The sequence below is a fragment of the Hyperolius riggenbachi genome, chromosome 10 (genome assembly GCF_040937935.1).
Source record: "Hyperolius riggenbachi isolate aHypRig1 chromosome 10, aHypRig1.pri, whole genome shotgun sequence".
Taxonomy (NCBI): Eukaryota; Metazoa; Chordata; class Amphibia; order Anura; family Hyperoliidae; genus Hyperolius; species Hyperolius riggenbachi.
In genome coordinates this window covers 4128910-4144396 of record NC_090655.1, presented here as the reverse complement: position 1 = coordinate 4144396, position 15487 = coordinate 4128910, and the positions used below count along the sequence as shown (strand labels likewise).

Genomic DNA, 15487 nt, shown 5'->3' with positions numbered 1-15487 from the left:
TCTCTCCCGCAGAGGAGGCGGCGATCGTAGAAGACCTTGTCGCCGTGTGTAAGAGTCTACACCACGTGGCTGTGCAGTGCCAGCAGAACGCCAAGTCTCTGTCCTTCTGCCACAAGACCGTAGTGCCCTGCCTGCTGTCCCTGACGGTGCAGACTGCCATGCAAGGTGACCACTGGCAGTCTTATGTCTGTTTCCATGGTGATAATGAGCAGTTGGCATAAAATTCCACGTGCTACAAACACACATCAGCTCTTGGAATGTTATGGAAAGTATCTTTGCATCACATCTAGAAGTCAGCAATGATTTCCAAAACTGAAGTCAAAATTGTGCTACAGCACTTTGCTAGCCTGGAATCTATACTCTTACAGGAGTACTTACTGAAGCACCCTGTCACTAGTATATATATATTTTTTTTAAGTGAACCTAAAGTGAGAGGGATATGGAGGCTGCCATATGCATTTCATTTTAAAGAGGAGCTGTCAGCCATACTATCTCAGAACAAAACCCACATATATACAGTACAGACCAAAAATTTGGACACACCTTCTCATTCAGAGTTTTTTCTTTATTTTCATGACTATGAACATTGTAGATTCACACTGAAGGCATCCAAACTATGAATGAGCACATGTGGAAGTATAGTGCATAACCAAAAAGTGTGAAAGAACTGAAAATAGGTCCTATTCTAGGTTCTTCAAAGTAGCCACCATTTGCTTTGATTACTGCTTTGCACACTCTTAGCATTCTCTTGATGAGCTTCAAGAGGTAGTCACCTGAAATGGTTTTCACTTCACAGGTGTGCCCTGTCAGGTTTAATAAGTGGGATTTCTTGCCTTATAAATGGGGTTGGGACCATCAGTTGCGTTGTGGAGAAGTCAGGTGGATACACAGCTGATAGTCCTACTGAACAGACTGTTAGAAGTTGTATTATGGCAAGAAAAAAGCAGCTAAGTAAAGAAAAACGAGTGGCCATCATTACTTTAAGAAAAAATTGGGAAAACTTTGAAAGTGTCCCTAAGTGCAGTCTCAAAAACCATCAAACGCTACAAAGAAACTGTCTCACATGCGGACCGCCCCAGGAAAGGAAAACCAAGAGTCACCTCTGCTGCGGAGGATAAGTTCATCCGAATCACCAGCCTCAGAAATCGCAGGTTAACAGCAGCTCAGATTAGAGACCAGGTCAATTCCACACAGAGTTCTAGCAGCAGACACATCTCTAGAACAACTGTTAAGAGGAGACTGTGTGAATCAGGCCTTCATGGCAGAATATCTGCTAGGAAACCACTGCTAAGGACCGGCAACAAGCAGAAGAGACTTGTTTGGGCTAAAGAACACAAGGAATGGACATTAGACCAGTGGAAATCTGTGCTTTGGTCTGATGAGTCCAAATTTGAGATTTTTGTTTCCAACCACTGTGTCTTTGTGCGACGCAGAAAAGGTGAATGGATGGTCTCTACATGCCTGGTTCCCACTGTGAAGCATGGAGGAGGAGGTGTGATGGTGTGAGGGTGCTTTGCTGTTATCTCTGTTGGGGATTTATTCTAAATTGAAGGCATATTGAACCAGCATGGCTACCACAGCATCTTGCTGCGGCATGCTATTCCATCCGGTTTGCGTTTAGTTGGACCGTAATTTATTTTTTCAACAGGACAATGACCCCAAACACACCTCCAGGCTATGTAAGGACTTTTTGACCAGGAAGGAGAGTGATGGGGTTCTGCTCCAGATGACCTGGCCTCCACAGTCACCAGACCTGAACCCAATCGAGATGGTTTGGGGTGAGCTGGACCACAGAGTAAAGGCAAAAGGGCCAACAAGTGCTAAGCATCTCTGGGAACTCCTTCCAGACTGTTGGAAAACCATTTCAGGTGACTACTTCTTGAAGCTCATCAAGAGAATGCCAAGAGTGTGCAAAGCAGTAATCAAAGCAAATGGTGGCTACTATGAAGAACCTAGAATACGACATAGTTTCAGTTGTTTCACACTTTTTGATTATGTACTATACTTCCACATGTGTTCATTCATAGTCGTGTTGTGTAGTATTTGTGGCGTGTGTTGTGGACATTTGTGGCACTTCATGTCACGGTCTATGTGAATGAGTTGCGGTCCAGGGAATATAACGTTTGTCACTGTTCTCAGACAGGGGGACAGCCGTAGAAGATCACGTTCTGCTCAATGACAATGTCCTGACCGCCATGGTGCCGGTAATCACCGCATCCACCACTCATCTGGATCCAGAGTGAGTACTACAGTCCATTCTATCATTGTACTATTGGTATACTTTACGTCATTGCACCATGTGATCTCCAGTGACCAATGGCAGATTCCGTACTACAGTCCATTCCATCATTGTACTATTGGTATACTTAACGTCATTGCACCATGTGATCTCCAGTGACCAAAGGCAGATTCCGTACTACAGTCCATTGCATCATTGTACTATTGGTATACTGTATGTCATTGCACCATGTGATCTACAGTGACCAATGGCAGATTCCTTACTACAGTCCATTCTATCATTGTACTATTGGTATACTGTATGTCATTGCACCATGTGATCTCCAGTGACCAATGGCAGATTCCATTGCAGCACAGGGTCAGGAAACACTCAATCCAGATGGGACCTGTTTGGAGGCCTACAGTACAGCTGACCATTCACTAATCAGATACCATTCCGTTTTGTTTTCGATATTACAGTAGATTATTTTACAACAAACTAAAGACCAACATTGCTGATCAGTCTTTAGAGTGATATTAGCCCTTAAAGGGAAGGTCCGATTTAAAAAAACACACCAAAAACCAAGATCTACTTACCTGGGGCTTCCTCCAGCCCCTGGCAGCCCATATGTCCCTCGCCGCAGCTCTGGGGTCCTCAGTTTTTATTTAGATGTTTACTTTAATATACTTGTATAGATACTGTAATTTAGAGGAAGACTTCGCCCCTGTTCTGTTTCACACTGCCGTAGTTCTGCTGTAAATTCTCCTGGACTTGTCCATGACCCACTTGGGTGAGGGCCATCGACATGAGCCCACCAGTGATGAGGTTCCCCCCATGGAACTGGTCTCTGCTCCTGAAGCATGGGATTTGGGCGCCGGAGTTGGGGTTTGGAGGGAAGGTGAGAGTGTGTGGTTAGGCATCGCGGTAAGTTTGGCGTTGTGATGGTATCCTTTTCAGATATAGCATCAGTAGAGGTGGTTGTTGTGGTTTTTTTTTTGGTTTTTTTTTATGTTAGGCATGGTGGGAGGGCTGGGTTAGGCATGGTGGGAGGGGCTGGGTTAGGCATGGTGGGAGGGCTGGGTTAGGCATGGTGGGAGGGGATGGGTTAGGCATGGTGGGAGGGCTTGGTTAGGCATGGTGGGAGGGCTGGGTTAGGCATGGTGGGAGAGGCTGGGTTAGGCATGGTGGGAGCGCTGGGTTAGGCATGGTGGGAGAGGCTGGGTTAGGCTTGGTGGGAGCGCTGGGTTAGGCTTGGTGGGAGGGCTGGGTTAGGCTTGGTGGGAGGGCTGGGTTAGGCATTATGGGAGGGCTGGGTTAGGCTTGGTGGGAGGGCTGGGTTAGGCATGGTGGGAGAGGCTGGGTTAGGCTTTGTGGGAGGGCTGGGTTAGGCATGGTGGGAGAGGCTGGGTTAGGCTTGGTGGGAGGGCTGGGTTAGGCATGGTGGGAGGGCTGGGTTAGGCATGGTGGGAGGGCTGGGTTAGGCTTGGTGGGAGGGCTGGGTTAGGCATGGTGGGAGAGGCTGGGTTAGGCATGGTGGGAGAGGCTGGGTTAGGCATGGTGGGAGGGCTGGGTTAGGCATGGTGGGAGAGGCTGGGTTAGGCTTGGTGGGAGGGCTGGGTCAGGCTTGGTGGGAGGGCTGGGTCAGGCTTGGTGGGAGGGCTGGGTTAGGCATGGTGGGAGAGGCTGGGTTAGGCTTGGTGGGAGGGCTGGGTTAGGCATGGTGGGAGGGCTGGGTTAGGCTTGGTGGGAGGGCTGGGTTAGGCATGGTGGGAGGGCTGGGTTAGGCATGGTGGGAGAGGCTGGGTTAGGCTTGGTGGGAGGGCTGGGTTAGGCATGGTGGGAGGGCTGGGTCAGGCTTGGTGGGAGGGCTGGGTTAGGCATGGTGGGAGAGGCTGGGTTAGGCATGGTGGGAGGGCTGGGTTAGGCATGGTGGGAGAGGCTGGGTTAGGCATGGTGGGAGAGGCTGGGTTAGGCATGGTGGGAGGGCTGGGTTAGGCTTGGTGGGAGGGCTGGGTTAGGCATGGTGGGAGGGCTGGGTTAGGCATGGTGGGAGGGCTGGGTTAGGCATGGTGGGAGAGGCTGGGTTAGGCTTGGTGGGAGCGCTGGGTTAGGCATGGTGGGAGGGCTGGGTTAGGCTTGGTGGGAGGGCTGGGTTAGGCATGGTGGGAGGGCTGGGTTAGGCTTGGTGGGAGGGCTGGGTTAGGCATGGTGGGAGCGCTGGGTTAGGCTTGGTGGGAGGGCTGGGTTAGGCATGGTGGGAGGGCTGGGTTAGGCATGGTGGGAGGGCTTGGTTAGGCATGGTGGGAAGGCTGGGTTAGGCATGGTGGGAGGGCTGGGTTAGGCTTGGTGGGAGGGCTGGGTTAGGCTTGGTGGGAGGGCTGGGTTAGGCATGGTGGGAGGGCTGGGTTAGGCTTGGTGGGAGGGCTGGGTTAGGCATGGTGGGAGGGCTGGGTTAGGCTTGGTGGGAGGGCTGGGTTAGGCTTTGTGGGAGGGCTGGGTTAGGCTTTGTGGGAGGGCTGGGTTAGGCATGGTGGGAGGGCTGGGTTAGGCATGGTGGGAGGGCTGGGTTAGGCATGGTGGGAGGGCTTGGTTAGGCATGGTGGGAGAGGCTGGGTTAGGCATGGTGGGAGAGGCTGGGTTAGGCATGGTGGGAGAGGCTGGTTTAGGCATGGTGGGAGGGCTGGGTTAGGCATGGTGGGAGGGCTGGGTTAGGCATGGTGGGAGAGGCTGGGTTAGGCTTGGTGGGAGGGCTGGGTTAGGCATGGTGGGAGGGCTGGGTTAGGCATGGTGGGAGGGCTGGGTTAGGCATGGTGGGAGGGCTGGGTTAGGCATGGTGGGAGGGCTGGGTTAGGCATGGTGGGAGGGCTGGGTTAGGCATGGTGGGAGGGCTGGGTTAGGCTTGGTGGGAGGGCTGGGTTAGGCATGGTGGGAGGGCTGGGTTAGGCTTGGTGGGAGGGCTGGGTTAGGCATGGTGGGAGAGGCTGGGTTAGGCATGGTGGGAGAGGCTGGGTTAGGCATGGTGGGAGGGCTGGGTTAGGCTTGGTGTGAGAGGCTGGGTTAGGCTTGGTGGGAGGGCTGGGTTAGGCATGGTGGGAGGGCTGGGTTAGGCATGGTGGGAGGGCTGGGTTAGGCATGGTGGGAGGGCTGGGTTAGGCATGGTGGGAGGGCTGGGTTAGGCTTGGTGGGAGGGCTGGGTTAGGCATGGTGGGAGAGGCTGGGTTAGGCTTGGTGGGAGGGCTGGGTTAGGCTTGGTGGGAGAGCTGGGTTAGGCATGGTGGGAGAGGCTGGGTTAGGCTTGGTGGGAGGGCTGGGTTAGGCATGGTGGGAGGGCTGGGTTAGGCATGGTGGGAGGGCTGGGTTAGGCATGGTGGGAGAGGCTGGGTTAGGCTTGGTGGGAGGGCTGGGTTAGGCTTGGTGGGAGGGCTGGGTTAGGCATGGTGGGAGAGGCTGGGTTAGGCTTGGTGGGAGGGCTGGGTTAGGCATGGTGGGAGAGGCTGGGTTAGGCATGGTGGGAGGGCTGGGTTAGGCTTGGTGGGAGGGCTGGGTTAGGCATGGTGGGAGGGCTGGGTTAGGCTTGGTGGGAGGGCTGGGTTAGGCATGGTGGGAGAGGCTGGGTTAGGCATGGTGGGAGAGGCTGGGTTAGGCATGGTGGGAGGGCTGGGTTAGGCTTGGTGTGAGAGGCTGGGTTAGGCTTGGTGGGAGGGCTGGGTTAGGCATGGTGGGAGGGCTGGGTTAGGCATGGTGGGAGGGCTGGGTTAGGCATGGTGGGAGGGCTGGGTTAGGCTTGGTGGGAGGGCTGGGTTAGGCATGGTGGGAGAGGCTGGGTTAGGCTTGGTGGGAGGGCTGGGTTAGGCTTGGTGGGAGAGCTGGGTTAGGCATGGTGGGAGAGGCTGGGTTAGGCTTGGTGGGAGGGCTGGGTTAGGCATGGTGGGAGGGCTGGGTTAGGCATGGTGGGAGGGCTGGGTTAGGCATGGTGGGAGGGCTGGGTTAGGCATGGTGGTAGAGGCTGGGTTAGGCTTGGTGGGAGGGCTGGGTTAGGCATGGTGGGAGGGCTGGGTTAGGCATGGTGGGAGAGGCTGGGTTGGGCTTGGTGGCAGGGCTGGGTTAGGCATGGTGGGAGGGCTGGGTTAGGCATGGTGGGAGGGCTGGGTTAGGCATGGTGGGAGAGGCTGGGTTAGGCTTGGTGGGAGGGCTGGGTTAGGCATGGTGGGAGGGCTGGGTTAGGCATGGTGGGAGGGCTGGGTTAGGCATGGTGGGAGAGGCTGGGTTAGGCTTGGTGGGAGGGCTGGGTTAGGCATGGTGGGAGGGCTGGGTTAGGCATGGTGGGAGGGCTGGGTTAGGCATGGTGGGAGGGCTGGGTTAGGCATGGTGGGAGGGCTGGGTTAGGCATGGTGGGCGGGCTGGGTTAGGCATGGTGGGAGAGGCTGGGTTAGGCTTGGTGGGAGGGCTGGGTTAGGCTTGGTGGGAGGGCTGGGTTAGGCTTGGTGGGAGGGCTGGGTTAGGCATGGTGGGAGAGGCTGGGTTAGGCATGGTGGGAGAGGCTGGGTTAGGCATGGTGGGAGGGCTGGGTTAGGCATGGTGGGAGGGCTGGGTTAGGCATGGTGGGAGGGCTGGGTTAGGCATGGTGGGAGGGCTGGGTTAGGCATGGTGGGAGGGCTGGGTTAGGCAGGGTGGGAGGGCTGGGTTAGGCATGGTGGGAGGGCTGGGTTAGGCATGGTGGGAGGGCTGGGTTAGGCATGGTGGGAGGGCTGGGTTAGGCATGGTGGGAGGGCTGGGTTAGGCATGGTGGGAGGGCTGGGTTAGGCTTGGTGGGAGGGCTGGGTTAGGCTTGGTGGGAGGGCTGGGTTAGGCTTGGTGGGAGGGCTGGGTTAGGCTTGGTGGGAGGGCTGGGTTAGGCATGGTGGGAGAGGCTGGGTTAGGCTTGGTGGGAGGGCTGGGTTAGGCTTGGTGGGAGAGCTGGGTTAGGCATGGTGGGAGAGGCTGGGTTAGGCTTGGTGGGAGGGCTGGGTTAGGCATGGTGGGAGGGCTGGTGGGAGGGCTGGGTTAGGCATGGTGGGAGAGGCTGGGTTAGGCATGGTGGGAGAGGCTGGGTTAGGCATGGTGGGAGAGGCTGGGTTAGGCATGGTGGGAGAGGCTGGGTTAGGCTTGGTGGGAGGGCTGGGTTAGGCATGGTGGGAGGGCTGGGTTAGGCATGGTGGGAGGGCTGGGTTAGGCATGGTGGGAGGGCTGGGTTAGGCATGGTGGGAGGGCTGGGTTAGGCATGGTGGGAGGGCTGGGTTAGGCATGGTGGTAGAGGCTGGGTTAGGCTTGGTGGGAGGGCTGGGTTAGGCATGGTGGGAGGGCTGGGTTAGGCATGGTGGGAGGGCTGGGTTAGGCATGGTGGGAGAGGCTGGGTTAGGCTTGGTGGGAGGGCTGGGTTAGGCATGGTGGGAGGGCTGGGTTAGGCATGGTGGGAGAGGCTGGGTTAGGCTTGGTGGGAGGGCTGGGTTAGGCTTGGTGGGAGGGCTGGGTTAGGCATGGTGGGAGGGCTGGGTTAGGCATGGTGGGAGGGCTGGGTTAGGCATGGTGGGAGGGGCTGGGTTAGGTTGTACCACATGTAGAATTCAGGTTCTGCTGTGTGGCATCCCGGCTTGGGTGCTGATTGCTGTGGGTAGAATATAGACTATTTTTAAGAAGGACCTTATTACTGCTGGGCTGGCATTGTGACAATATTCTCCTATCCTCCATTTTACATGTTTAGTGTTTTTATGGCGGTCTGTGTCACAGGTTGCAGCGTGTATGTACTCAGCTCATATCCCCTGCATATATCAGTGCATCATTATGGCTGCTAAAGGGAACCCGAGGCGAACCTCAGGTCCAAAGTGAAATACTTATAGTGGTCTGAAAGTCAGAATTTCTACTTTGCTCTAAAAGATTCCTTACAGCTTTAAAGCTACTATCCCAGAAACCTTTTTTTAGTAGAACATCACTGAAATGGTTTAAACAAAGCACTTCGTCCTGCTATTCAGCTTCAAATCCGCATCCAGACTGGAGATAACAGTATCTTTGTTTACATTCCAGTGTTGATACATGTATGTAACCAGTAAAAACACTTTCTGAGAAGCTGTCTCTGCTTCAGGCACACACACAGTTCAGAACAGCTCACTAGAAGATTTTATTTCTAAAATAAAAAGCAGCTGGAATAAAATGCAATGACCGTTTTCAGGGTAAGAAAAACTACAGTTTAGAAACTTGTAATTTGTAGACAGACAATATTACTTACGCATAAAAGCAAATATAACTATATGAATAATACAAAGAGGAAAAAACATATTTATTGAATGTTATGTCAGAGTTTCAGACCACTTTGAGAGGGAAGCTTCCGGACCCTGTAGAGGCTTCCCTGCCCGTCCTCCAGTCCACCATTGACAAGCACAGACCCCAAAAGGAATCCAACAAGCTCTTACTGGATGCCACACTCATGACCGGTTTTCCTCCTCAAGCCCAATGGCGTCTGTACTGCAATTGTGCAACCACAGCCACGTCTGTGCAGTAAGACGCACCTATGCAACCACAGCCACGTCTGTGCAGTAAGCCACACCTATGCAACCACAGCCACGTCTGTGCAGTAAGACGCACCGATGCAACCACAGCCACGTCTGTGCAGTAAGCCACACCTATGCAACCACAGCCACGTCTGTGCAATAAGCCACACCTATGCAACCACAGCCACGTCTGTGCAGTAAGCCGCACCTATGCAACCACAGCCACGTCTGTGCAGTAAGCCGCACCTGTGCAACCACAGCCACGTCTGTGCAGTAAGCCGCACCTATGCAAGCACAGCCACGTCTGTGCAGTAAGCCACACCTATGCTACCACAGCCACGTCTGTGCAGTAAACCACATCTTTGCAACCACAGCCACGTCTGTGCAGTAAACCACACCTTTGCAACCACAGCCACGTCTGTGCAGTAAGCCGCACCTATGCAACCACAGCCACGTCTGTGCAGTAAGCCGCACCTATGCAACCACAGCCACGTCTGTGCAGTAAGCCGCACCTATGCAACCACAGCCACGTCTGTGCAGTAAGCCACACCTATGCAACCACAGCCACGTCTGTGCAGTAAGCCACACCTATGCAACCACAGCCACGTCTGTGCAGTAAGCCACACCTATGCAACCACAGCCACGTCTGTGCAGTAAGCCGCACCTATGCAACCACAGCCACGTCTGTGCAGTAAGCCGCACCTATGCAACCACAGCCACGTCTGTGCAGTAAGCCGCACCTATGCAACCACAGCCACGTCTGTGCAGTAAGCCGCACCTATGCAACCACAGCCACGTCTGTGCAGTAAGCCGCACCTATGCAACCACAGCCACGTCTGTGCAGTAAGCCGCACCTATGCAACCACAGCTACGTCTGTGCAGTAAGCCGCACCTATGCAACCACAGCCACGTCTGTGCAGTAATCCGCACCTATGCAACCACAGCCACGTCTGTGCAGTAAGCCGCACCTATGCAACCACAGCCACGTCTGTGCAGTAAGCCGCACCTATGCAACCACAGCCACGTCTGTGCAGTAAGCCGCACCTATGACACCACAGCCACGTCTGTGCAGTAAGCCGCACCTATGCAACCACAGCCACGTCTGTGCAGTAAGCCGCACCTATGCAAACACATGCACGTCTGTGCAGTAATCCGCACCTATGCAACCACAGCCACGTCTGTGCAGTAAGCCGCACCTATGCAACCACAGCCACGTCTGTGCAGTAAGCCGCACCTATGCAAACACATGCACGTCTGTGCAGTAAGCCGCACCTATGCAACCACAGCCACGTCTGTGCAGTAATCCGCACCTATGCAACCACAGCCACGTCTGTGCAGTAATCCGCACCTATGCAACCACAGCCACGTCTGTGCAGTAAGCCACACCTATGCAACCACAGCCACGTCTGTGCAGTAAGCCACACCTATGCAACCACAGCCACGTCTGTGCAGTAATCCACACCTATGCAACCACAGCCACGGCTGTGCAGTAAGCCGCACCTATGCAACCACAGCCACGGCTGTGCAGTAAGCCGCACCTATGCAACCACAGCCACGTCTGTGCAGTAAGCCGCACCTATGCAACCACAGCCACGTCTGTGCAGTAAGCCGCACCTATGCAACCACAGCCACGTCTGTGCAGTAAGCCACACCTATGCAACCACAGCCACGTCTGTGCAGTAAGACGCACCTATGCATCCACAGCCATGTCTGTGCAGTAAGGAGGGCCGCGCTTGTGCATGAAGAGGAGTGGGGTTGTGATGTGCAGGAGGGCCCCTGGCAGCGGTGGGGGACCAGAGGGCGGCGTGCAAAGTATTTCATTTTTGACCCAGGCTTCTCCTCACATATTCTCTGTTAGGATGCTATACCTGTCTGGGCCCCTGTTAGAAGTTGTGTTTGTTGTTCCAGGTTGGCTTCCTCCAGCGTCTCACAGATCGTGAACCTGTTTCTGGACGGGGATGTTTCTGTGCTCACCGTAAACAATTTCAGCTCCAAGTTCCATCCCTTTCAGGTACTGCTGCATGTTCCTGCTGTGTGTGACTGTTGCTGCATGTTCCTGCTGTGTGTGACTGTTGCTGCTTGTTCCCGCTGTGTGTGTGTGGCGGTTGCTGCTTGTTCCCGCTGTGTGTGTGGCGGTTGCTGCTTGTTCCCGCTGTGTGTGTGACAGTTGCTGCGTGTTCCCGCTATGTGTGGCGGTTGCTGCGTGTTCCCGCTGTGTGTGACGGTTGCTGCGTGTTCCTGCTGTGTGTGACGGTTGCTGCGTGTTCCCGCTGTGTGTGACGGTTGCTGCGTGTTCCCGCTGTGTGTGACGGTTGCTGCGTCTTCCCGCTGTGTGTGACGGTTGCTGCGTCTTCCCGCTGTGTGTGACGGTTGCTGCGTCTTCCCGCTGTGTGTGACGGCTGCTGCCTGTTCCCGCTGTGTGTGACGGCTGCTGCCTGTTCCCGCTGTGTGTCACGGCTGCTGCCTGTTCTCGCTGTGTGTGACGGCTGCTGCCTGTTCTCGCTGTGTGTGACGGCTGCTGCATGTTCCCGCTGTGTGTGACGGCTGCTGCCTGTTCCCGCTGTGTGTGACGGCTGCTGCCTGTTCCCGCTGTGTGTGACGGCTGCTGCCTGTTCCCGCTGTGTGTGACGGCTGCTGCCTGTTCCCGCTGTGTGTGACGGCTGCTGCCTGTTCCCGCTGTGTGTGACGGCTGCTGCCTGTTCCCGCTGTGTGTGACGGTTGCTGCGTGTTCCCGCTGTGTGTGACGGTTGCTGCGTGTTCCCGCTGTGTGTGACGGTTGCTGCGTGTTCCCGCTGTGTGTGACGGCTGCTGCGTGTTCCCGCTGTGTGTGACGGCTGCTGCCTGTTCCCGCTGTGTGTGACGGCTGCTGCCTGTTCCCGCTGTGTGTGACGGCTGCTGCCTGTTCCCGCTGTGTGTGACGGCTGCTGCCTGTTCCCGCTGTGTGTGACGGCTGCTGCCTGTTCCCGCTGTGTGTGACGGCTGCTGCCTGTTCCCGCTGTGTGTGACGGCTGCTGCCTGTTCCCGCTGTGTGTGACGGCTGCTGCCTGTTCCCGCTGTGTGTAACGGCTGCTGCCTGTTCTCGCTGTGTGTGACGGCTGCTGCCTGTTCCCGCTGTGTGTGACGGCTGCTGCCTGTTCCCGCTGTGTGTGACGGCTGCTGCCTGTTCCCGCTGTGTGTGACGGCTGCTGCCTGTTCCCGCTGTGTGTGACGGCTGCTGCCTGTTCCCGCTGTGTGTAACGGCTGCTGCCTGTTCTCGCTGTGTGTGACGGCTGCTGCCTGTTCCCGCTGTGTGTGACGGCTGCTGCATGTTCCCGCTGTGTGTGACGGCTGCTGCCTGTTCCCGCTGTGTGTGACGGCTGCTGCCTGTTCCCGCTGTGTGTGACGGCTGCTGCCTGTTCCCGCTGTGTGTGACGGCTGCTGCCTGTTCCCGCTGTGTGTGACGGCTGCTGCCTGTTCCCGCTGTGTGTGACGGCTGCTGCCTGTTCCCGCTGTGTGTGACGGTTGCTGCGTGTTCCCGCTGTGTGTGACGGTTGCTGCGTGTTCCCGCTGTGTGTGACGGTTGCTGCGTGTTCCCGCTGTGTGTGACGGCTGCTGCGTGTTCCCGCTGTGTGTGACGGCTGCTGCCTGTTCCCGCTGTGTGTGACGGCTGCTGCCTGTTCCCGCTGTGTGTGACGGCTGCTGCCTGTTCCCGCTGTGTGTGACGGCTGCTGCCTGTTCCCGCTGTGTGTGACGGCTGCTGCCTGTTCCCGCTGTGTGTGACGGCTGCTGCCTGTTCCCGCTGTGTGTGACGGCTGCTGCCTGTTCCCGCTGTGTGTGGCGGCTGCTGCCTGTTCCCGCTGTGTGTGGCGGCTGCTGCCTGTTCCCGCTGTGTGTGGCGGCTGCTGCCTGTTCCCGCTGTGTGTGGCGGCTGCTGCCTGTTCCCGCTGTGTGTGGCGGCTGCTGCCTGTTCCCGCTGTGTGTGGCGGCTGCTGCCTGTTCCCGCTGTGTGTGGCGGCTGCTGCCTGTTCCCGCTGTGTGTGACGGCTGCTGCCTGTTCCCGCTGTGTGTGACGGCTGCTGCCTGTTCCCGCTGTGTGTGACGGCTGCTGCCTGTTCCCGCTGTGTGTGACGGTTGCTGCCTGTTCCCTGCCCTTATGTGTTATAATTACTTTCTCTCCCGATGGGTAGGTCGATGGTGTTACATCCCCTCAGAGCAGACTTGTTGCCCTCCTTATGGCCTTTGTGTGCGCCTTGCCCAGAAATGTAAGTACACATCGCACATGTCTGTTTTCGGCCATTATAGTTTTAAAATAAAACGTTCTACTGTGCTTAAAACCCACACATTTATTTGCCCATGTGTCCCGGTTATTGCAACAAATAAAATATTTCCCTAGTACAATGTGTGGCGGCAATATTTTATCTGGAAATAAAGGTGCATTTTTTTGTTTTGTGTCTATCACTAATTACAAGCCCATAATTTAAAAAGGCACAGTAATATACCCTCTTGGCACACACACAAAAAGTTCAGCCCCTAAGCGAACTATTTTTGTAAAAAAATATTACTTTTTTTCGAAAGTTTAATTTGGGTAACCATGGAAGTGATAAGAGGTTAATTTTAAATGTAAGTGTGGTCTTTTTATCAGGGATGTGGAGTCGGAGTCGGAGCAATTTTTGGGTGCCTGTAGTCAGTCGGGAAAAAATACTTCGACTCCTAATGAATTTAAACTGTAATTAAAATAGAATATATGACAAAATATATTTCTCAGATAATGGTCATCATAAATAACTTGTATATACAGTAATAGCTGTGCTTGGTCCACAAAAATGAAATAAACCAATCAAAAAAGTTACTTGTGCTGCTTCAATAAAGCAATCCCTGTATTTTTAAAGTCAGATATACACATCTGATTGTGACTGTATATATGATGTGTACACAGGAATCTCTTATATATACTAAATAACATCTATGCTGTAAGTATAAAGCCTGATGTGTAGCCATGTCACTAATAGAGATGGTCAGTGAGATAGAAATAATTCTGCATTGATGCTGATTTATGCAAATGTATGCACTCCCTTTGCTGATGAAATCAAATAATTTGATATGTTGTTAAAAATTTGATTTGATGACTACGAATTAAATGGTACCTGAGAAGGATGAAAAGAAAAGTGTTATACATACCTGGGGCTTCTTCCAGCCCCCTTCAGGCTAATCAGTCCCTCGCTGACCTCCTCCGCCACCTGGATCTTCTGCTATGAGTCCCAGTAATTCAGCCAGTCAGCGCAGTCCGGCCGCATGCCGCTTCCACAGCCAGGAGCATTCTGCACCGCGCAATAATGCTGTGCGGGTGTAGTACGCTCCAGGCGGCGGAGTGTGTGCATGCGCACTACTCCCGACTGGCTCAAGTACCTGGACACATATCAGAAGATCTGGGTAGCGGAGGACAGCGAGGGACTGATTAGCCTGAAGGAGGCTGGAGGAAGCCCCATGTATGTATAAAACTTTAATTTCATCTGTCTACTGTCACAGGAGCCCTCAGTGGCTGACCGCACTTAGCCTTCTAAACGGTGCCAGCGCACAGATCGTGCGAACTCTGGTCGCAGTCAATGCGCAGGAACCGTTAAGAATTAGCCGCAGACAACTCAGAAGGGAGCCTGTGAGACACGGGTGATTACAACGTCACCTACTGGTTCAGAGTAAACTGCCACCACCGCGGTTACTATGGGACCGTGGGGCCCACTAACTGACTGACTAATCCTGCGAATAAAACGGTTAAACACACGATATTCTGTCTAGCCAACAACAAACAAACAGTAGCGTATCTTCAGAGACCCGGGATCATTTCTGTGTGTGCTGATAAGCAGGGTAGCGAAACAGTGAATGACTTGGGGAAGTCGTTTATTCACGCAATATAAATAATTAATATATACAGACAATTATGAAAATCAACAATTATGAAAACAGTAATAGCCAGTATGAAAAATAAAAGAAGGGAGAAAAATACTTAGTTCCTGGAAAGATGTCCTTATTGTGGGAAGAATCATAAAGTCCTTGGTTTCAAAGTCCAGAGTTCAGAGTTCAGACCAGGTGGATGCCAGCATATCCTCAAGCTGGCATCTGATGAGTGCAAGATGTTTCAGTGTGGAGGACAAAAGCCCGCCTGCTGGCTCTGTGCTTTTGATGAAGCTGGTTTGGGGGTGTGGCAATGCCGGCCCCCTCTGAACTACCAGCAAATGACAGTTCATTCCCTCTCAGAGATTTTAGAGCTAAACTTATGAATTGCTGTAACTCCTGAACCATACACGTTACATTTAGGGGGGTAACAGCTTCGTACTTGGAGGAAAATACAGATTAATATGATACCTGACATGGCTAGTGCATCAGATCAGGGTCCTGAGTAGATTCATACCGGGGTGGTAGGGGCCCCGGGCCCCTCTCGACTGGTATCAAGAGATCCAGCATGACCCTACGGATCCAATGATACCGCTCTCATAACCACCCTATTTATTGTATTCTGTAAATGGGCAAAAGATTATATTGTACATTCATTTCTTCCTGCTAAGGCCGGAGTCAGCCTGACTGGAGTCCAGCTGTGTCTGCTTCTTGTCTATGAAAGGCCCTGTTGGCTCCTTCAATTAACATCTGAATGTGAAATCTGCTTAGACAACTTTGAGTTTACACCTCTGGCTTGATCAGCAGTCACAGGGCCAGTCTTCCTGCCAGCTGCTTGTCACCTTATACCTGATGGATGGGCCATCAGCACAGCTTG

The 15487-nt window shown here is 54.0% G+C and overlaps 1 protein-coding gene across 2 annotated transcripts in view; it reads left to right on the top strand.

Annotated features, from left to right (window-relative positions):
* MMS19 (MMS19 homolog, cytosolic iron-sulfur assembly component) overlaps positions 1-15487 on the top strand; it is a 131238-nt gene that overhangs the window by 94517 nt on the left and 21234 nt on the right. For both annotated transcript variants that reach the window (XM_068258868.1, XM_068258867.1), the window contains exons 19-22: positions 13-165; positions 2140-2239; positions 10651-10753; positions 12909-12983. In XM_068258868.1, coding sequence (XP_068114969.1) covers positions 13-165; positions 2140-2239; positions 10651-10753; positions 12909-12983 — 431 coding nt within the window. The remainder of the gene's footprint in view (positions 1-12; positions 166-2139; positions 2240-10650; positions 10754-12908; positions 12984-15487) is intronic.